Consider the following 21,204-nt stretch of genomic DNA (forward strand, 5'->3'; position numbering starts at 1 on the left):
ATTCATAAATGCAAAAACTTAATGATGAATAAAACACTTCCTGAGACATGGATCTCACTCAAAAGAAACCGGCCTTTGCCTAAACAGAAAGTCCATAAGATTTTTATTTCAATATAACTTTTTGGTGAGCTGAACCAGTATTATATAACATTAACATTATAAACCATATATTATATTTATGTTTTTTCTTTCAAAACGCAAAATGTGATTGACAAAATGGCATGTGAAATCAGATATTTTTAGCTTAGTAACAGTCCCAAAAACTTGTACTGAGCACCCATTTTAAGTGCTATAATTAAAATAATATTGTTCACTGTAATGTGTGATGTCATGCAAAATGTCAAGCATGGGAATCAATAACAGTCTTGCAGTCTACAAAAAGAGCAATGAATGTAGAAATGCATTAAAGAGTGCTTATCCACAGAAGAGAACATGTAAGTTCAGCAAAATCGCTTGCTGGGAAAAATTAACTGTTTAAATGACATTGGTGGCTTCATGTTTCACTTTCAAAAGTGATTCAAGCATAAATATTCTTTTTAAGCTTATCAAACATTCCAGATGCTTTACTGAGACAAAAAGTACATTAATTCTCCAACAATGTCACATCCTTCAAAAAAAAAAAAAAGTTTAACCGCACAGCAAACTTCCTGAGTGACGGAAAACAAAAACAGGATGTCGAAAACTCATCCCTAACCCTTTTGTTTCAATTAAGTGCTCTGGCTCGTAGTGCATTCGGTATTCACATAAGCATTGCCGTTAGCATTCTCTTTATGGCCGTGGTTCGAACCCGAAAAACAGTCGTCCGAATGAAAGTGCGCTGAGATCTGGTTGTAGCAAAGCAGGACCAGCTGCCTCTCCTCTGGGTTGTAGTCCAGCGAGTGAGGGTGCACTTGTAGGATGTGTCTCTTGATGGTGCTGACCTTTAGCGTTGCGAGCGTAGCGCCACACACCATGCAGATCAATCCGTGCTTCCTGCAGTCGTAGTCCATCAGGAAGTCCATCTTCCAGTGGGCCTGGTAATTGCGCCGCTGGTCCTTCCCCGGGTAGTGCCTGTGCCGCCCAGGCATCTGTGTTGATGGTTTGATATTTGTGCTATTATTGTCTTCTGTTTCACCTCCTTGCTCTGTGGATTTCACAGGAGACACCTGCGTGCCACCAGCAGCGTTTGTGGCGACAGGACCACTTTGTGGGTCTTCAGTGGCAAACAAAAGAAAAGAGAGAGACACATTATTGTTTTTAAACGATATATTTGATTTATAAGAGGATTTTTCTTTAACAATCCAACAGGAATACTTTCATTCAGAAATTGTAACATTTTGACATCAGAACCATAAGCAAATTTACATAGGCCTAACAATTTGGCCTACCTTGTGGCTAATGCTAAGCGGAGTTGGCTCAGAGGTACAACATGAATATCTTTACATCCTTAAAACAAGATACATTTTCCTGAGAAGCTAAATAATCTTTAGTTTTCAAGCTGTTCGCTTGCTAGCTACGTGAAAGCTAACTGCAAGCACCAGGAAAGAGAAGTGTAACTATTTTTAGCTTTTGAAATATAATTTTATGTAATTTAAAAACATTAACAAGCTTATTTTCATGATTAAGTACAACTCGAATGTATAGCCTGCTTTGCAAAATTTATTTACCTGAGAAGCTAAATAGCTGTTAGCTTGCCAAGCAAAGGCTAACTGAAAACACTAGGAAAAAGAAATATTTGACCATTTTAGCTTCCAAAATATTATGCTATATGTAATATGTAATTTAAAGGACATTAATTAACATATTTTCATGATTAAGTATATCTTCAATATCTTTACATCCTTAAAACAAGATAGATTTACCTGAGAACCTAATTAATCTTTCGTTTTCAAGCTTTTAGCTTGCTAAGCAGAGGCTAACTGAAAACACTAGTAAAGAGAAAATGTTTAATTTGACTGTTTTTAGCTTCTGAAATATAATGTGATATGTAATAATTTTAAAGGACATTAATGAACATATTTTCAAGATCAAGTACATCTTGTATACCTTTACATCCTTAAAACAAGGTAAATTTACCTGAGAAGCTACATAATCTTTCATTTTAGAGAATCAATTTTGCTTCTCGGGTTTAATTGATCTGGTTTTAAAGATTTTTTTATGGGAAACGAAGTTAGAACTTTGGTTCTAACTTCTGGTGTTTTTTTTTGTGTTTTTTTTTCATATGATGATTTTCTTTTAATACAAAATTATGGCATTTACAGTGATGATAGTCTGAATCTCTCTATATTTGATGTTGTGGGTCTAGTTGTCTGTACTTACCATCCTCTTTCGGTGTGGCCTTGTCGATTTTCTCCTCCTTTATCCAGGCGCTGACCACAGCATCTCTCTCACTTCGGCTGAGGCTGCTGGTCTTCGGGTGGCACTCCTGGATGTGCTTGCGGAAGTTGCTGACCCTCGGCACAGGCAGGTGTTCAGAGCACACCATACAGTAGCAGAGCGGGTTTTCCGGAGGACCGTACGCCACTAAATAATCCAGGCGGAGACGCCAGGGGCTGCCGTATTTTAGTCTTCTCTTTCTGGGATAGTAAGGTAAGGACTGGGATCTCTGGCCAGTGTCTGGTGGATTCTCATCTCCTCTTGTGTAGTTCATCAAGTTTTCTTGAATGGGATCCACATTCAGAGGAATAAACGAGGCTGAACCATCTATGTTTATTTCTTTGGCATGTTGTTCCGATTTGATTTGAGGTTGTAAAGTGTGAGACTCTGCATGGCAAATGAGAAATGCAAAGAGAAAAAAAAATATCAAAGCTGAGAGAAAAAAAACGGTGTGTAATTTACAGTAAAACAGGCCTATGTGTTGTTTTGCTTTTTACCAGGGTTAAAAGAAAAATGTAAGCAGTTGCACCTTTGTAATAGACCATAGTCAAAGACAAAAGGACATTATATTTATAATACTTTTATTTATAGTTTTTTATTCATATTATATCTTTTTATCTGGTGATTTTAATTTAATTAGTTTGTTGTCTTGACTTTTCATAACAGAATTAAAGAAAATTAATTATTTTATTCTGCACGGTTATTTTATAATAGACAGTTCAAGTAATAATATTTGTCAATATAAATATTTTTTTTTACTGTATTTTGATCAAATAAAAGCAGCTTTCAGGAGCATAAAATACTTTTTTCAAAAACATTAAAAATGTATTACCTTTTAATTTGAGTCTGTGCTTTTTTTGCACCAAAATTTAACTGAAATCAGACTGACTCATAGAAAAAAATATATTCATAATATTATTCATTTATTCTATTTATTCTATTTTTTGAATATCACATTTAACTTATTTTTACAATTAAACAGCTTGTGTATGCAACAAATCCATGACATTTTAGAGATGTTTAACCTATTTTTTAGATTCTCTCATTTTGTCTGATTCGTTTCGTCTCTCACCTTCACCGTGCGTCTTAGCCCAGGTCTGCAGGATAGAGTGCTTCTCCTCAGCGCTGTACAGCAGAGAGTTCGGGTGCAGATCCAGCATGTGACTCTTGATGTGATCCAGGTGCAGCGAAGGCAACAGACAGCTGCATACCATGCATACAAGATGGCCCTCGTCTGCCTGGTATTCCATCAGGAACTCCTGGCGGAACCAGGCGTGCAGCGAGTCGTTCAGGTAGCGCTCCATCACCTGAGCTGTGGGGTCTGGGAGCTCCTGGACCGAGGAGGTCGGAGGGGATGGTGTGACCCTGCTAATGCCAGACTGGGCCTGAAGTACTGGAGAGATGGAACCACTAGTCTTGCCTAGAATGACGTGAAGAATGAGCACTTTACGTAGTAATAATAATAATTTGATGTTAATTAAATGTTATGAAATTAAAAAAATAATGCATCTTATTTATAATGTGCATTTCTCATACTCAAAGCGCTACAATGCAATATAAAAGTAAACATCTCAAGAAGATATCAAATAATAATAATAATAAAATTAATTAAAGTAAATAAAAAAATTATGAAATTAAAAAAAAAAACATTTTATTTTTATATCTTATCTTATTATTTTCCTCACATTCAAAGTGCTACAATACAATATAAAAACGAACTAAATAGGGATCAAATAATAATTGTATATAAAATTTAATTAAGTTTCAGGTTTTTGAATTGTGACATTATTTTCATGAGATTTAAACACATTTCCCATTAAAATCTCATTACTGTATTCCATCCAGATGTTTAAATATTTTAGTTTTTATTTCTTATTATTACAGTAATGAAAATAGTCCTGCCCAGACACAATTATTTTTAATTATTTACAAAAATTCAACTATTAGCATACATTAAAGGCTTTAAAGAGCATGACATATAGACATACTAAAATATTTTTATAACTTCTGTACTTTAAAAATTATATTTAATTGTTTATAATATTTAAAATGTATATTTCAAATTTTTTTAAATCAAATTACATGAGTCATGATAATTAGGCGAATGTGCATAATTAAAAATAATCTCATGAAAATAATATTAGATGGCAAAATATCTGTATTTTTCTCAAAAGTTGTTTACTTTTCTTTAAGCAAAATATTATAGTTTTTGTGGGGGGTGAACCTTAACACATGTTTTGTCAGGTTTAATGTGATTCAGACATTTCACACAAACACAAAGCAGCACAAAGAAATATAAACACAGGCCTGTGGAGTGCCTGTTAACATCCAGAATCTCCTGTGACTCTGGAGGAACATCTGGATCGGGACATAACGGCTGGCTGTTTTCTCGATTCAAATGACTCTCCCATCCCGACCGGATCACATCTTTATCGGACTCGGTCCACAGCAGCGAGTACGGATGCTTCTGATTGATGTGCCTCTTGATGGTGCTTAACTTCAGGGTGGCCAGTGAACTGCCACACACCATGCAGATCATCCCTTGTCTCTGTGGGTCGAAGTCCATGAGGTATTCGCTGCGCCAGTACTCATGGTAATAGCGCCGGTGGTCTCGGCCAGGTGTGTGCTTTGATGGAGGAGGGTCTTTTGTAGATGGTCCTGGGATTGGAGACAGAAGAAAAGGAGAGTCTGTGCTCTCAGAGACACACCAGTAACTGGTGCCTGGGGAGCATACAGAGGTGACAGGAACGTCCTGGCTGTTATGAGATGTGAGACCATTGGTCATGTCCTCTTGACCTGTGGAGGACACAAAAAGAGAGGTTTTTTTTAACAATTATTACATTGTTTTCAATTACAGGGAAATATAAAATACCGGAGATATATAAAATGATGGAGATGAATATTAAGTGAAAATGTATTTCTGTCAGCACTTTTTGTGCATAAATGTTTTTTTTTTTTTTTTTTTTTAATCTATAGGTATATTCAGAACATACAATATGTTATACTGGACAACAATTATTATTTATTATTACTTAAATAGGACTGTTGCTGATAGACTAAAGGTCATTCTAAAGTTAGAAACTTTATAGGAAAATGTGAAAATTCTGTATTTTGGAATTTGAAAATATGAACGTTATTCTGTATTTTGTGATATACAAATTATTTAATATATATATAACAAATATTAAAAATGTTGTCATGATTATTATAAAATGTTATATAATGTTAAAGTGTTTTTGTCTACAAGCCCATTTGTGCATACATCTATTAAAAATCTGTCAGCACATATTCAGATCACTATTATTGTAAATATTAAGCAGTAGTAGTGTATTAATTTTTATATTGCTGATCTCAAAAGACAACAAAGCTAGTAATCTCATCAGACAATGCAAATTATTTTGTATTTCAGAAAAATATTTAAAAATATTAACGACTGGTGAGTATTAAACAAATATTAAAGTAAATGTTTTGCATAAACCTACATATAATCTGTCAGCATATATGTATACATTAATATATTTATTATTATTTAGCATTAGTCTGTTGCTGATAGGCTAAAAGTCATTGTCAAATATTGTAACTGAAATTAACTTCATCTGAAAAAATGCAAATGATTTTGTATTTCGCATATTTTATGATATACTAATTATTTATTCATAGTTAATATTCAATAATCAAAAATGTTGCTATAACGAATTATAAAATGTATATTATAATCTGTCAGCATATATTCTAATTGGTATTTTTACTACTATTGGTAGCAGTCTCAATTTTTTTTAAATATTCAAATAACTTTTCTTTTAAGAAAAATAGTTACGCAAATAATAATTTAGCACGATTTAAACGGATATCAAAGTGAAAAGGTGGTATTTCCGCAGGCCCATTTTTAGCACAACAAGGGGGCGGCGGCATGGTGCAGTACTACGTGTATCCGCTAGGTGGTGACGGCGCATCGCGTATACATATGCAGCATGGTTATTTTGCCTTTGTTTATAGTGGAGCCCGAAAGATTAGGGGCCATGCCGCTGCATGCTATTGTTCGTCACGGGTTTTAACACTTCCAATAGAGAGCCATCGATCTAATGGTCAAAGTTAAATGCCTAACACAACATTTACCTGCTGAGAGGTCCCCCAAGGGTCCCCGCTGCGGTGTCGCCGCCTCTTCCTCAGCTTTTATTATTAATGAGCGAGATTCTGTCTTCTCGGCTTTGTGCACCGACTCTTTGGACTCCGCTTCATCCATACCTGTGGTATGTGATTTTAACGTACAGGATTCGCACCTTTTGTACGTAGAAATGTCACAACCGGAGGATTTCGTAGATGCATTCGTCGGGTGGTTGACTAAATATCTGAAACACGCACTCGCCCATTACAGTGTGTGCAGTGTCTTGTCTCTGCACTGAAGCCTCACCGCTGTTTGCTTTAAGTAAACTTAACTTTACGAGACCATACAAGTCGCATTTAGATCGAAGTTGGAGTGCAGATCTGTCAAATGGTCGCTGTTTGTATTTAGATGTTCTGCTTGTCTTCAGGGTGGAGAGCCGAGCTAGGGGCCCCTGGGGCTCCTTTAGGGGCTCCTGGGTAAATTTAAAGAGACAGTAGCGGCTGTGAAGTATATAGTGACGGGTGCACCATGGGGCCCATTTTTAAATTTTTATTTAATATTTTACATAAGATTGTAAACAAAATTATGCATTTTGTACATGCCATTTAATTCATGAATTATAACATAGGATTAAATATATTTTGTTTTCTAGTTTTGATTGGTACATTTATTTACAGACCGTTTTTGGAAAATACAGTTATTCTACATGGAATGACAGTTTAATTAAATTGTATTATTCATATTACTGATCTTTTTATGTGTTTCTTAAACTTGTGCATGTATCCTTGTGTGTTTTATTGTAAAATTGAAATGTAAAAAATTCAATTGTGCTCAATATTCGAAAAATGTGAATAAACATACATTTGTTACATTACTCTTAGGTTTGAACAGGTTTGCATCTGTATTTTTAAAAATTATTTAACACGTTATATATATATATATATAATATATATAAGATACGTAATGCCTACATAATGCCAAAGTATAATTTTATACTATTATATTATTATATATTTTTAGTATTGTTAAAGCCATTGTTTATATTGTTTTCATGAGGGACATAGGGCATCTTTTTGTGTGTAATTGGTGTACCGGTTATTTTTTAATACTTAAATATTAAATATAAAACAAACAAATTAGAAAACTAAAAAATACCACTAAGTTATCTGCAACTAATTCATAATGGCCGGTTTTCATTTAATTTTTTTATGCAAAACGTGTTTTATGGAGGGAGGGGCTGCTTTAAGACCCTATCCGTCCACGCACATTGCTGTAAGTTCCTACATCCTGGTATTTTTTTACCTTTGTCAAGGCGCCGATAGAAAGAAAGGCTGCAACGGGAAGCGACCCGACTGCAGTGTCCTGAGACTGAGCTTAAGGAAAGTTAGGTGCATTTACCAGGTAAAACAAACGCATGCTTCGCACACACGGTGTTGTCTTGACGCTTTTTACTTTAAAGACACGACAGTCCACGAGCTGACAGACAGACACACAGACCGCAGCTCAGGAGGGCAGATAGGGAAGACAACATTGTCTCTGTCATAGAGACAGCGACAGCTTGTTCAGTAAAACGGCTCCTGGGTAAATTTAAAGAGACAGTAGCGGCTGTGAAGTATATAGTGACGGGTGCACCATGGGGCCCATTTTTAAATTTTTATTTAATATTTTACATAAGATTGTAAACAAAATTATGCATTTTGTACATGCCATTTAATTCATGAATTATAACATAGGATTAAATATATTTTGTTTTCTAGTTTTGATTGGTACATTTATTTACAGACCGTTTTTGGAAAATACAGTTATTCTACATGGAATGACAGTTTAATTAAATTGTATTATTCATATTACTGATCTTTTTATGTGTTTCTTAAACTTGTGCATGTATCCTTGTGTGTTTTATTGTAAAATTGAAATGTAAAAAATTCAATTGTGCTCAATATTCGAAAAATGTGAATAAACATACATTTGTTACATTACTCTTAGGTTTGAACAGGTTTGCATCTGTATTTTTAAAAATTATTTAACACGTTATATATATATATATATAATATATATAAGATACGTAATGCCTACATAATGCCAAAGTATAATTTTATACTATTATATTATTATATATTTTTAGTATTGTTAAAGCCATTGTTTATATTGTTTTCATGAGGGACATAGGGCATCTTTTTGTGTGTAATTGGTGTACCGGTTATTTTTTAATACTTAAATATTAAATATAAAACAAACAAATTAGAAAACTAAAAAATACCACTAAGTTATCTGCAACTAATTCATAATGGCCGGTTTTCATTTAATTTTTTTATGCAAAACGTGTTTTATGGAGGGAGGGGCTGCTTTAAGACCCTATCCGTCCACGCACATTGCTGTAAGTTCCTACATCCTGGTATTTTTTTACCTTTGTCAAGGCGCCGATAGAAAGAAAGGCTGCAACGGGAAGCGACCCGACTGCAGTGTCCTGAGACTGAGCTTAAGGAAAGTTAGGTGCATTTACCAGGTAAAACAAACGCATGCTTCGCACACACGGTGTTGTCTTGACGCTTTTTACTTTAAAGACACGACAGTCCACGAGCTGACAGACAGACACACAGACCGCAGCTCAGGAGGGCAGATAGGGAAGACAACATTGTCTCTGTCATAGAGACAGCGACAGCTTGTTCAGTAAAACCACTCCAGTGTTTGCTAGGATGCTTTTTACATATACATTTTATATAAATAAACAAGCGCTGCCATTGCAGTGTCAAAACAAAACGCCAGAGTTAGCCGGAGAAATCACCAGCTTGTGATTGTGAGATAAGATTTAAAGTGACAGCAACGTGTTTGTCCCATCTTTGGGCTCTGTTTGAGTTTAAGTTATCTTTTACTACACATTTTATTCATATAAGCATATTTGTATGCTTTCCATTTAAAAAAAGCCCCTTTCTTTAGCAATGCATAGCAGTTGTAATGTTACTGAATGAGTAGTTGAATAAAAATTAAAATCGGGAATTGTTTACTTAAGATCATGTTGATTTAAACCTGTAAGATTTTCTTTCTTATGTGGAATGCACAAAATACATATTTTGTAGAATGTGCAGGCTGCTCTCTTTGATACAGTTTAACGTAGACGCAGAGACTATCAAGCTCCAAAAATGCACCAAAACATTAGTCCAGAAAAATCTGGGAACTCGATGTGTGACGCTCTGGCACTGATATTTCAGTCATTCTTGAGAAGCGGGACAAAACAGGGTGCAAAATTGAAAAAATAAAACGTCTAAATATTTCAAATAATTTCCTCAGAAATTGAAAGATGGTGTTGACATATCATGGCTGTGACAAAGGAAATATTAAAATTAGGATTTAAAATATTCTAAAATAGTTAAATTTAGCAGAGCCTGTCTGACACTGCTGTACTCTGCAGAGGGGAACTGTGGCAAGGGGCTCCTTTAGAGTGACAGCTGCCCCTGATATTCCCTGATTTTATTACATTTTATTGAATGTCTGACGGTGTTGACAAAAAGTGGGGACGCAACTTTAAAATCGTATGAAACATGCATGTGTCATTAAAAAAACAACCTTGCTTTGATAGGAGATATTATTAAGTGTTGCTTTTGATAAAACAAGCTCTTTTTCATCATTAAATTTTTTTTAATCCATTTTATTGCATATGAATGATTGAACCCTTCTCTGTGGACACACTGTTTTAGATGTAGTGAGAGGACATTAAGAAACACAGATTTGGTATAATAATGAGAAAATTAAATTGAAGGTGATAATTGTGTTAAATGCATTCTATTATTAATCCCTCATGACATTTAAAATCGAAAATATTTTTATTTTTTAAAGCTAATAGCACTTACCCTTGCTGGACCTGTTTTGTCCCACGTCTCAAGAATGGCTGATTTACATTTATTCATATTCATATTTGAATATGTTTTTATACAGAGCGACTTGCAAATGCGCAATACTACAGTATGATTAATCGTAGGGAGACAGTGACATAAAAATGCTGCAATACAAAATCCCAAAGTTGGCTTGACAAGCATCAGGCTAGTAGTACTAAGATGGAGATAAGATTGGAAGTAACTTGGTAATGGTTGCGGACCAAGTGTGAGTTGTCTTCAAACATTTCTTGAAGATTGAAGAACAATTTGTGACAAAAATGATTGAAAAACGATTGTTCCTACTTGCTCTGTAGCATAGATCGAAATTGAATTGATTTAATGTCAATGCTTGCATGGCAGTGCTTGATGTTCCTATAAATTCATATCAGCATTGCAGACACAGCATGTGGGGCACATTCCCCCGGGGCCCCAGACTTCCCCTTCCCCCACATGGATAGAGGGCATCATTCTCTTATTTCTTGTATTTACGTGTACTACTTAAGGGTGCACTTCTCATTGTGTACTGCATATATTACTCTTATGATAAATTGCATGCACTGTTCCTTATTAGTAGGTCACTTTGGATAAAAGGGTCTGCGAAATTACTAAATGTGCATGTACCGAAACCCAATATGTATTTGAGGGCCCCTTTTCTGAGTCCCAGCCATGCCTTTGGAAGACTACAGGGGCCCCTGGACGTCGTCTATTGTTGCTTTATGATCACATATGAATCACAATTGAGGATTTTGTCACAACACCCAACAAAGTGCTCTCTAGGGCCCCGTCCTCCAGCATAGGGGCCCTTTTATGTCCACTATTTTTAACCCTTAATCTGCTAGTTTGAATTATTGGGTGTTTTTTATGTATTCACGTAGGCTTTATGTCAGTGGTCTCAAACTCAATTCCTGGAGGGCCACAGCTCTGCACAGTTTAGCTCCAACCCTAAGCAAACACACCTAATCCAGCTAATCAAGGTCTTCAGGATTACTAGAAACTTCCAAGCAGATGTGATTTGGAGCTGGTTGGAGCTTAACTCTGCAGAGCTGTGGCCCTATATGTATTTTATGTATGTAATGCTTTATGTAGTTTGAATTCTTATACAGTTTGAAAGTTATGTGTGGCTTGTGTTTTTTTTTTTTTTTTTACCATCCAGTGATATTTATTTGCATCTGCATGTATCGTATAAATGCAATATTTTTTTTGTTCCTATTTTAGATATATTTTATGTTGATGATTTTATTTTATTGTCATTTTATTGTTGAAGTGTAGCCTCAAGCTTATAGTCATTTGGTTTGTGTTAAAGAACATGACTTAACAATGTCTCTCATCATTCATCAGATCAATTATTTATTATGCATTTTGTTTCCCCTAAAGGTCAACTACTCTTGGTTTTTCAGAAAAATGGACAGTTTGAATCAAGCACTGCATGCAAAATCCATCTAAACAGAAAGACCTTGAGAGATTCCTTCACATAAATTAAAGATGTGACCACACAGATAACCCTGTTTAGATCAGGTTTTGCCAAGCCTAAGAAGACTTACTCCAGCGGCTGACATTAGTATAATGATGGTGTAACCAAACAGGAGCCATGTCCAGCAAGACTTCCTCTAAACGTCGTTATCAACCAGCAGCAGAGTTTGATGATGCCACTATCGCCCGCAAAAGGGAATATTGGAGGAGTAAGAAAAGAGAGCAGAGGGCGAGAAAGTCATCTACCAAAAAGAAGATTGGAAATGAAAATCTGGGGTTGCGCATGTCTGTTGTTAGTGAAGCCAGCAATGATCCCTCTCTACATAATCATAATGTTTCATTCAAACGGGAAGATGCTGATGCTCCTAAAAACTCCTTCAGCTCAGGTCTATCAGTATCTGAGACTAATATTACTATGGTGCCATGCCAAAAAGTGAGATGGTTTCAAAGGACCAAGCTCAACCATGCCTTACCTCAGTACCCAGAAACAAGCACAAATTCCCTGAAGGGTGTAATGGGCAATAAAAAAATAAAGCCCTCAGATACAGGGTCATCAAAAACAAATGCTTCAACAGTTGAATATCTCTGCCCTACAGTCCATTCGGTGCCTACAACATGCATCGAGTTGCATCCAAACAGTACTCATGCTCAAAAAACAAAATCAGGAATGTCATCCCTAAATGGCAAGCACTTAACAACATCTTTGCAAAGCCATGTATCCATGGTTTTACCAGTGCACAGAAACCAAAATAAGCCTCAGAACTCACTTGGACCCTTGACCTCTGCAGAATGTAAGGTTCATGAAAACCAGAATCCTATCACTAAGAGAAGAACATGTGCCTTTGCTTCAGAGCACAACACGGGAGTGGCTATGACTGAAGAAGAGATGGTTGCTAAGCGTAGAGAGAACTGGCGTATCAAAAAGCGGGAACAGAGAGCAAAGCGTGCTGCAAAGCTGGCCCGGGACCAAGAAGGGAGTCTCGGACAAGGACAACCTTTATCTGTTGGTATCATGCATGCTTCGTCTCCTACTTACAGTAAGACCTTGAGAGGAATCAGCCTCAACTCAAATCTTGTATCCCTCAATCAATCGCTGGGAGCAAAATTTAACGGTTCTCGAACAACACAACTACATGTTCAGAGTACTAAACCAAACCATGCATCCTTAACCTCTGGTATTTTGCAGTCATCCTCAAGTAAATCCAAAGTACAGAAATGTGCACATACTCAAAAGAGACGTTGTCAAAACCAAATGAGGAAATCCACCCTTGGTGCTTCCAAAGTTGAGTCTCCCGAGGATCGCCATGCCAGGCAGAAAGAATACTGGAGAATTAAGAAACGTGAGCAGAGAGCAAGGCTGTCTATGGCATTAAAAGCACGACTGAAGGAACGTGACGCACTAAAGCATCATGGGAGACACTCCTACAACAGTTTCAACCAGGCGTGTGGAGTTGAAGTGAGCAAAGCAAGTGCATTTGCAGTTTCCTCAGATACCATTGGTGGTTTTATCAAAGAAGATGGCACGGTGACAGTCACCATTTCGAAGACATCTCCCAAGGCTTCCCTACCTGCAAGTCAAGACATTTCCAATGTGAAATGCATTGGAAAGGTAAAACTCCAGGTTCAAGTAAATTCTCCCCTATATTCAGATGCTCCACCAGTCACAAAGCTAGATTCCGCTCCATGCAACATTTCTAGTAACTGTACTAATGCTCACCAAAACTCTCTAGTAAAGTCTAGGTTAACCAGAGGTGCAGTTATGGGCAGTATGACAGTCACCATCCAGTCTGAAACCCCAACAGAAGAAGGAAGGGTCGCCCGTTTGAGGGAGTATTGGAGGATAAAGAAACGAGAGCAAAGGGCTAGTCAAGCTGCCCGACTTGGGAATGGTCTGCTTAGGTCGAAGGTTTCTGTGTTAAAGCAGAGAGAGCAAAACAAGAAGTCAAACCATAGGCAGAGTATTACTTCATCTATCACCACAACAGTTTGTCACTCCTCTACCAGTGCCCCAATACCTATAAAAGAAGAGCATGTCTATCCCACTATACAAGCTGTGTTTTCCATCCCAGAAATTACTCCCTGCATCAGTGTTAATAGCAGCAAACCTTCACCCTGTGCATCCTTAGAATCACACATTGAGCCTTCAACAGCTGTGGACCATCATGCCACCACTCTTCAGGCTGTTGCCTCCATGAAAAAGCTCCTGGAGGAATCGGTTTACACACCAGAAGAAAATAATGCCAACGAAATGCATGTAAAGTGTGAAAATGAGCCTCTTCCGTTGACTAAAGATGACCTTTTTACATCTGAAGATGCAAAGCCAAGTCTTACCTTACAACAAAACGTCTTGTTACAGTGTGACCTCTCAAAAGACACAAGCCTTAAAGATATCAAATTGAGTCCTCAGGCATCAACTTTTGAAAACACCAGTCGTTATAAGACTCATAACGTCTGTCAAGAGGCTACAGATGGAAGTCATGCCATTTCTCCAGTGGCTCAGCAACCTCAGAAGTTCAGTGATGATGGAGCAGATCCCAAGCAGGTCTGCCCTTCACAGGCCTTGCAAAAGCAGCAGCTTGGTGAAAGTGATGAGCTTCAACGAAAGAGAGAGTACTGGCGGTTAAAGAAGAGACAACAGCGGGCTAGAAAAGCCAACAAAGATGCAACCAAACATGCAGTTCTTCGTAATCTGCCACAGGTGAGTTGCATTGATATTTGAATGTCATGGGAAGTAATTGATAATAATGTGAATTATTAAATGTGTCACCATATGAACTATTGTGTTTCTCGGATTCCCCAGAAGAAAACACGAAGCACAACTCTCATGCAAGCCATGTCCCAGGACACTTCCACATGCAGACAGATCCCCATTCAGAAAAAAACAAGCAGGTGCACCAAGCCTTCTGGTCCACAAACACAACCTACAGATAAATCAAGATGTGATAGAAGCCTAATAGTGGCAACGCCAAATCCACAAGAAGATCCAGAGGAGGTTATACGTAGAAGACGCATGCAGTGGAGGATCAAGAAACAGGAGCAGAGAGCTAGAAAGGCAGCACGTGAGAGAAAGCTATGCCAGATGATGGTCCCTCCACAAGGCCAGGATTTACAGGTAATTATTTTTTAGAGCATATAGATTGGTTTTATTTATGTGCAGTACCATTAAGAAGTTTGGGGTCAGTAAGATTTTTTTTTTTTTGGACAGCAAAGATATTTATAATGTTACAAAAGATTTCTGTTTCACATAAATGCTGTTCTTTTGAACTTTTAAAAGAATTCTGAAAAAAAATTATGTAGCACAACTATTTTTTCAACATTGATAATAAATGTATCTTGTGTAGCAAATCAGCATATTAGAATGATTTCTGAAGGATCATGTTAAATTCGATTCAAGTTTATTTGTATAGCGCTTTTCACGATACAAATCGTTGCAAAGCAGCTTTACAGAAAATTAAGTTTCTACAATATACTCATGTGACAGTAAAGACTGGAGAAATGGCTGCTGAAAATTCAGCTTTGCCATCACAGGAATAAATGACATTTTCAAATATATTAAAATAGAAAACTGTTATTTTATATTGTGATAATACTTTAGAATATTACTGTTTTTACTGTATTTTTAATCAAATGAATGCAGCCTTGGTGTGCGTAAGAGACTTCTTTCAAAAACATTAAAAAACCTTACCAACCCCAAATTTTTGAAAAGTAATGTAACTGCAGACAGAGAAAAGGCCCCAAATAAAAGCACAATCATTTCAAAACACTGTCAGCAGTAACATCCCCCTCATTTACAGATTGTTCTAAAACAGACCACAGTGCAGCACCACTGTGAGTTTGAGTGGGACTGCGATACCCACGCAGTGCAACCCACTGATCATGCAGTTGTTTACTCGTGTGACAGATCTGTTGAACCAGTTTGTGGTTAGCACAGTGCTGTGCAAACTGATCTGATCTTCTATCAGTGGCTCATTCATCTAAACGGATTATCATTTACTAATCCCTATGTTGTTTCAAACCTGTATGACTTTCTTTCTTCTGTGGAACACATAAGCTAGTTTGGATCTTTTTTTCCCCCCATATAATGAAAGTCAATGGTCAGTGTTTTGGACCCTATTGACTTTGTATGAGCAAAAACAGTTGAAACATCCTGCAAAATCTCTCTTTTTTTTGTGTTCCGTAGAAGAAACAAAGTGAAGAAACTTCATGTTTGGAATTACATGAAGTCGAGTTTATACTGAGAACCAAACATCACAGTATACCAAAACGCTGTAATAATAACACTACATGCTTTATGTCCCCTGGGGGCCCCAGCTTTATCTCAGCACCAGAAATTCACAGACAAATGGGGGTAGGTTCTTTTGAATTGGAGCAGTGTTCACAGGGCCCCATGTGGGGCCCCAGCCATACCTCAGCACTAGAATATCACAGAAACATTTTGGAGGCCTCTTTTGACTTGTGGCAGTGTATAGAGGCCCTGTGTGGGCCCCCCGTGCCTCCAGGCATATCTGTGCGTCAGCATACTGTAGGGACATGCAAAACATAGGGAAAAAAATGTAGGACTACGTGATGGTGGAGAGTTTTGTAATTAATTAGGAGTCAAATAATGAAAGATGTTTTTCTTCAAAATACATTTCTGAAACAAGCATGTAAAAGATTTGAACATTTATTTTAGCATTTAAGATCAGCAGCCTTCTCACGGCTTGCTGCTTTTAGATTACTTATTCTTTAGATGAAGATGGTGAGATGCCAGTTTTTATACCAATTAACTGAATATTTGCATTGTTCCTTTATCCAGTTTCTCAAATGATTGAACCCCCTCAGAATGGATTTAAGGTTAAACTGTGTAATTATTTTAGGTTAAAAATGCCATGGCAGAAACGTCTGAATTTGGTTTGTCCAATTAAGTAGCACTTTCTCAGATTGTTTGAGAATTGTTGTCATCTACCCAGCCTCAAGTCACTCAGAGCATTCACATACACGTGAACTTATAATCTTTTTTTTTTTTTTTTTCATCCTTTGGTCAAATGAGCTACAGCTCTAGTGATTTGTTGTTGCCAGTTGCTACATAGTTAATGTACACTATCCTTACTTTTTTTCTTTAATCTTCCTAGAGTCAGAACTCTGCCAGTCTCTGCTCAGCAGTAGTTCAGAGGTAAGTAAAATTTTTAATAATATTTTTGAATTTCTGCATTTATTTGATACTGTAAAAACTGTAATATTGTCAAATATGATTACAGTTTAAAATAACTATTTTGTATTTTAATATATATTTTTTAATGTAATTTATTCCTGTGATAGCAAAGCTGAATTTTCAGTAGCCATTCTTCACTGTCACATGATCCTACAGAAATCATATTAATATGCTGAAAAGACATTAATGTTGGCTTCTTTTCCAAACAGTGTAACTTTAGAAGACCAACTTGGCTACTTTGCTGAACCATGTCAACCTGCACTCAAAGGTTATTTTTAATGAATTTTCTAACACACTTTACCAAACAGTTTAAGTGACTATTTGTTTACTGGTATTACCAACATCTTCTGTTTGAAGAGGAGTCAAGCTTTGCACCAAATGATGCAATGGAGGGACCTTTATCACAGGCAGAGTGGAGAAATGTCTACCTCATGGACTTTGATCCTGTCAACCCGTTGTTGGTGTGTATGGTTTGTGGAGAGCAGCAGTACTCTGTGAGTGTGGAAGGCGTCAAGGCTCACATTGAGGAGGCGCATCCTGATACACTATCATTGGGAGACCTTGAACAACAAGGCATTCTCGATGCCTGGGATAAACAGGTGGCAGTCCGAGAGCACTTCATCACCCACCAGCTTCAACAGCGATGCAGAGCTTCTACAGGTAAAAGGGAAATCTGCATTCAGTCTGGCTTTGAAAATACGAAATAATTTATTTTATAAATCATTTTTCAGAACGGAATTTAACCTGCCCGGTCAAAATTGAAGCTAAGGTCAAGGCCGAAGACTTTGAGTGAACTGATGGGTGACTGACAGACAATACCCGTCTTGTTCTGATGGCCATCTAGTTGATGAGGTCTTCGCAGGGGATCTGTCTCTGTGGCTCATCTAGTTGACGTGGTCTCCGCTGACGTTCACTAAAACCTAACTTCATGTCTTAATGATTTAAGATTCTGTTTTCTTACATTTTCTTTGTAAGTTCCATCAGTCACGTAAGAGATCAATATCAAAATGTTGATTCACCCTTTTTTCACTACTGAGCCTCATTAACTGTACGTTTAAATTCTGGTAATACTCCAAACAGTGCATTTACAGAACCTGTAAATCAGGTTACAAAATAAGATCCATCTATAAAAACGTTAACACACACAACAACTGGCATGTTATCCTGTAATCTAAAGAACTGCATTTTGATCTTGTATTTTCAGTATTTATTTCTGTACAGTTTATGCACTTTTCAAAACGTTTTGCAATAAATTTTCTTTTTGTAATTGTTACTCTGCATAGTGTATATATTATTTAGATTATTTATAAAATATCATTTTTATTTTGTACTTTGACTTATTTTGACTCTCCATAATGTTTTTTTTTTTTTGTTTCCACTTAAGAATTTGTCTTGAATAGACCTTCTTCTTCAGTTTATAAAATACTATAGAATCAAATGTAATTCATATCTACCATAATTTGAACTTCCTTGTAGTTAATTACTAGTTAACCTTCTAAATTATCTGAGAGTGTGGTGTTAATGTTTGGTTATACACAGACCACATGTTTGAAGAAAAAAAAGCACAAGGATGAGAATCATCACATATTATATATAGTTTAGCAAACATAGTTTGTTAGTTTTTACAGTCTACACCTAGGATAAGTAAAACGTTTAATTCTGATTCCCTCTTCAGTCCACTTCTGTTGTAGATAAAATCTTTTAAATAAATAAAACCTTTTGCACACTTTGTTTGCTTGTCTGTAACTTAAAATGTTAATTCACTTATACAATTTAGCATTATATGCTCCTTTTTATGACAAAGATTGATTGCATAGAGATTTGGCTATAATATAGGTCTACTTTTGCTTAGAATGGTGAAACTAAAATTGTTCTGATCTACTTATCAACTTAAAACAATCATTATTATAGTACAAAATGACCACGAAATCAAAATATTGGAGAAATGTATGTTTTATTGCACTGCCAAATCAGTTTATGGCATATTTACACATCATAGAGCAACTCTGCATACTGTAGACAGATCTCAACTCAAAAATAGTGTGTAATAGACCAGACATAAATCATTATCTGATAACTAAATTAAATATAAGGTTCATCATATTAGATTGATGTAAAACTACCACAGTCCGTCTTCATAAAACGCCCATCCATTGGCATGGCTCTCACTGTTTCACTCTTTGTGAGAGTAGTGGCTCCTCCTCGATAATTTGTTCTGTTTCAACCTCCTGCTCGGGTTTGCTGAGCACCCGACGAGGTTTGCAGTTCTCTGGGTCCAGAATCCAGACGGAACACTGTAGGGATCTGGCCTAATATGGGACAGGTCTCCTGTAGACCAGAAATCCACTGAGACAGAGTAGCCTGGTCTCCCTGACCAGCCATACACATGGCGTAAACCGGCCCCTCTTCCACTGCAGGATCAAATGAACAGACATCATTGCATGTGTCTGGTGATATGCAAACCATTTTATTCAAACCATGTTGACAAAGCAATACGAGTCTCACCATCATCCACACTGAAACTGAAATCATCACCCATGTCTCTTTCCAGGTCCAGCTCCACTCGCTGAGGGTAGAAGAGACTCTGCTCTGGACCAATCATCTCAAGGTCAAACTCTTCCTCAACCTATAGGAAAAGAAGATGCCAATACATAATCTGGAGTGCAAATTCTTTAAGAATGAAGTCTTAATGGGGAAGTCGTGGCCTAATGGTTAGAGAGTTGGACTCGTAACCCAAAGGTTGTGGGTTCAAGTCTCATACCGGCAGGGATTGTAGGTGGGGGGAGTGAATGTACAGCGTTCTCTTCCACCTTCAATACCATGACTGAGGTACCCTTGAGCAAGGCACTGAACCCCCAACTGCTCCCCGGGCGCCGCAGCAAAAAAATGGCTGCCCACTGCTCCGGGTGTGTGTTCACGGTGTGTGTGTGTTCACTGCTGTGTGTGTGCACTTTGGATGGGATAAATGCAGAGCACTAATTCCGAGTATGGGTCACCATACTCGGCCACATGTCACGTCACTTAATTTATTTATTAGTTATTGTTGTATTCTTTGAAGTATTACACTACTAAGTTTGGAATAATTAAGATTTATTTGATCAAAAATATAGTAAAACAGTAACATTGTGAATAACTGTTATTTATTGTAGTTGAATTTTCAGCAGCCATTACTCTAGTTTTCAATGTCACATGATCCTTCAGAAATCATTCTGATATGTTGACTTTCATGAAATGCCATCATTAGCCCAATTACTGTACCTTTTCCTCAGGCGGTATAGGGTCTGCCCTGAGTAGGTAATAATGAACACAAGTCTTTCTGAGCCACAGTGGAAACGGGCCTTCGACAAACACAGGCCTGCAGGGATTGTGTTTGGCCAGAAGGGATCGCTGATCTGGACTTTGAATACCTGATAACATAAAAGATAGTGTTTTGTTTTGCTTAATTCATTTCACAAACAGTATCCAAAATCCCTTTTTATGCCAAGAAGTATTTAAAAAAAAAAAAAAAAGTGATGTCCAATCAAATTATAGTTAAATATTTCAGGTTAAATACTGCACAAGTTGGATAGTATTTGTAAAGAACTCCAAAGCATTTTGTGTTTACAAACTGAGTTCTTATTATTTTCTGTGGTACAGATGATATACAGTTAACCCAGAATATTCCTGAAGTTCAATTGTCAGTAATGGTAAAAGCTACATACCTACAATATGGGGACGCATAACTTCTTCACCAGGCTCTGTGATGTCTGTTGACGGATACTGCAATGTGTGAAATAAAGCACATTTCTCAGACTGAAAAGCCTTTATTTCCAGATACAGTAAATACACACTACCATTGAAAAGTCTGGTGTTAGTAAGATATATAAGATGCACATTTTTTTTACTTATATATATATATATATATATATATATTCAATTAAAGAGAACATATTAGATTTAATATGGGCTGCTTTTGGTGCTTGACACTTTTTTTTATTTGGCATTTTGTGTTTCAAGAATAAGGTCCAAGGTTAAAGGTGGGGTAAGCGATTTCTGGTAGCCAATGTTGACATTTGAAATCACCAAAACAAGCACGCCCCTACCCCAAAAGGTTCTTGCCCCTATTTTGATAGCTCCGCCCCACACATACGTACACAACCTAGGCAACGATTAGTTCTGTGAAACAAAGCAAAACCAATGTTACACCGTGTCTACACCGGACGCGAGTGGCG

The 21,204-nt window shown here is 36.9% G+C and overlaps 3 protein-coding genes across 3 annotated transcripts in view; 1 reads left to right on the top strand and 2 right to left on the bottom strand.

The window, feature by feature from the left end:
• Positions 1 to 272: 272 nt before the first annotated feature.
• On the bottom strand, positions 273 to 6,916 carry LOC107660744 (uncharacterized protein C11orf95 homolog). Its single transcript, XM_016450141.1, has 5 exons — positions 6,472 to 6,916; positions 4,663 to 5,151; positions 3,428 to 3,775; positions 2,299 to 2,742; positions 273 to 1,192 (listed from the first exon to the last, which is right to left on the bottom strand). The coding sequence occupies exons 1-5, from the start codon at positions 6,596 to 6,598 to the stop codon at positions 708 to 710; spliced, it is 1,893 nt and encodes a 630-aa protein (XP_016305627.1). The 5' UTR covers positions 6,599 to 6,916; the 3' UTR covers positions 273 to 707.
• Positions 6,917 to 8,856: 1,940 nt separating this feature from the next.
• LOC107660722 (uncharacterized) lies at positions 8,857 to 18,251 on the top strand. Its single transcript, XM_016450119.1, has 7 exons — positions 8,857 to 8,966; positions 11,707 to 14,500; positions 14,603 to 14,914; positions 16,914 to 16,954; positions 17,203 to 17,261; positions 17,351 to 17,653; positions 17,725 to 18,251. Exons 2-7 carry the CDS (start codon positions 11,921 to 11,923, stop codon positions 17,784 to 17,786), a joined length of 3,357 nt encoding a protein of 1,118 aa, XP_016305605.1. The 5' UTR covers positions 8,857 to 8,966; positions 11,707 to 11,920; the 3' UTR covers positions 17,787 to 18,251.
• Positions 18,252 to 18,921: 670 nt separating this feature from the next.
• LOC107660746 (evolutionarily conserved signaling intermediate in Toll pathway, mitochondrial-like) overlaps positions 18,922 to 21,204 on the bottom strand; it is a 5,545-nt gene continuing 3,262 nt past the window's right edge. Inside the window, exons 5-8 of the mRNA XM_016450142.1 lie at positions 20,695 to 20,752; positions 20,252 to 20,400; positions 19,499 to 19,619; positions 18,922 to 19,404 (exon numbers count right to left, since the gene is read on the bottom strand). Coding sequence (XP_016305628.1) covers positions 19,214 to 19,404; positions 19,499 to 19,619; positions 20,252 to 20,400; positions 20,695 to 20,752 — 519 coding nt within the window. The 3' untranslated portion in view covers positions 18,922 to 19,213. The remainder of the gene's footprint in view (positions 19,405 to 19,498; positions 19,620 to 20,251; positions 20,401 to 20,694; positions 20,753 to 21,204) is intronic.

The sequence above is a fragment of the Sinocyclocheilus anshuiensis genome, unplaced genomic scaffold (genome assembly GCF_001515605.1).
Source record: "Sinocyclocheilus anshuiensis isolate Anshui unplaced genomic scaffold, SAMN03320099.WGS_v1.1 scaffold1823, whole genome shotgun sequence".
NCBI lineage: Eukaryota > Metazoa > Chordata > Actinopteri > Cypriniformes > Cyprinidae > Sinocyclocheilus > Sinocyclocheilus anshuiensis.

What these genes read in the sequence shown, in the direction of transcription:
- LOC107660744 (XM_016450141.1), bottom strand. Translation starts at nt 6,598, where the DNA reads ATGGATGAAGCGGAGTCCAAAGAGTCGGTGCACAAAGCCGAGAAGACA. An exon ending in CTTGGGGGACCTCTCAGCAG is followed by an intron (nt 5,152 to 6,471) that starts GTAAATGTTGTG and finishes TGTCCTCCACAG; the next exon opens with GTCAAGAGGACATGACCAAT. An exon ending in GGCTAAGACGCACGGTGAAG is followed by an intron (nt 2,743 to 3,427) that starts GTGAGAGACGAA and finishes TTTGCCATGCAG; the next exon opens with AGTCTCACACTTTACAACCT.
- LOC107660722 (XM_016450119.1), top strand. Translation starts at nt 11,921, where the DNA reads ATGTCCAGCAAGACTTCCTCTAAACGTCGTTATCAACCAGCAGCAGAG. An exon ending in TTCTTCGTAATCTGCCACAG is followed by an intron (nt 14,501 to 14,602) that starts GTGAGTTGCATT and finishes CGGATTCCCCAG; the next exon opens with AAGAAAACACGAAGCACAAC. An exon ending in CACAAGGCCAGGATTTACAG is followed by an intron (nt 14,915 to 16,913) that starts GTAATTATTTTT and finishes TAATCTTCCTAG; the next exon opens with AGTCAGAACTCTGCCAGTCT.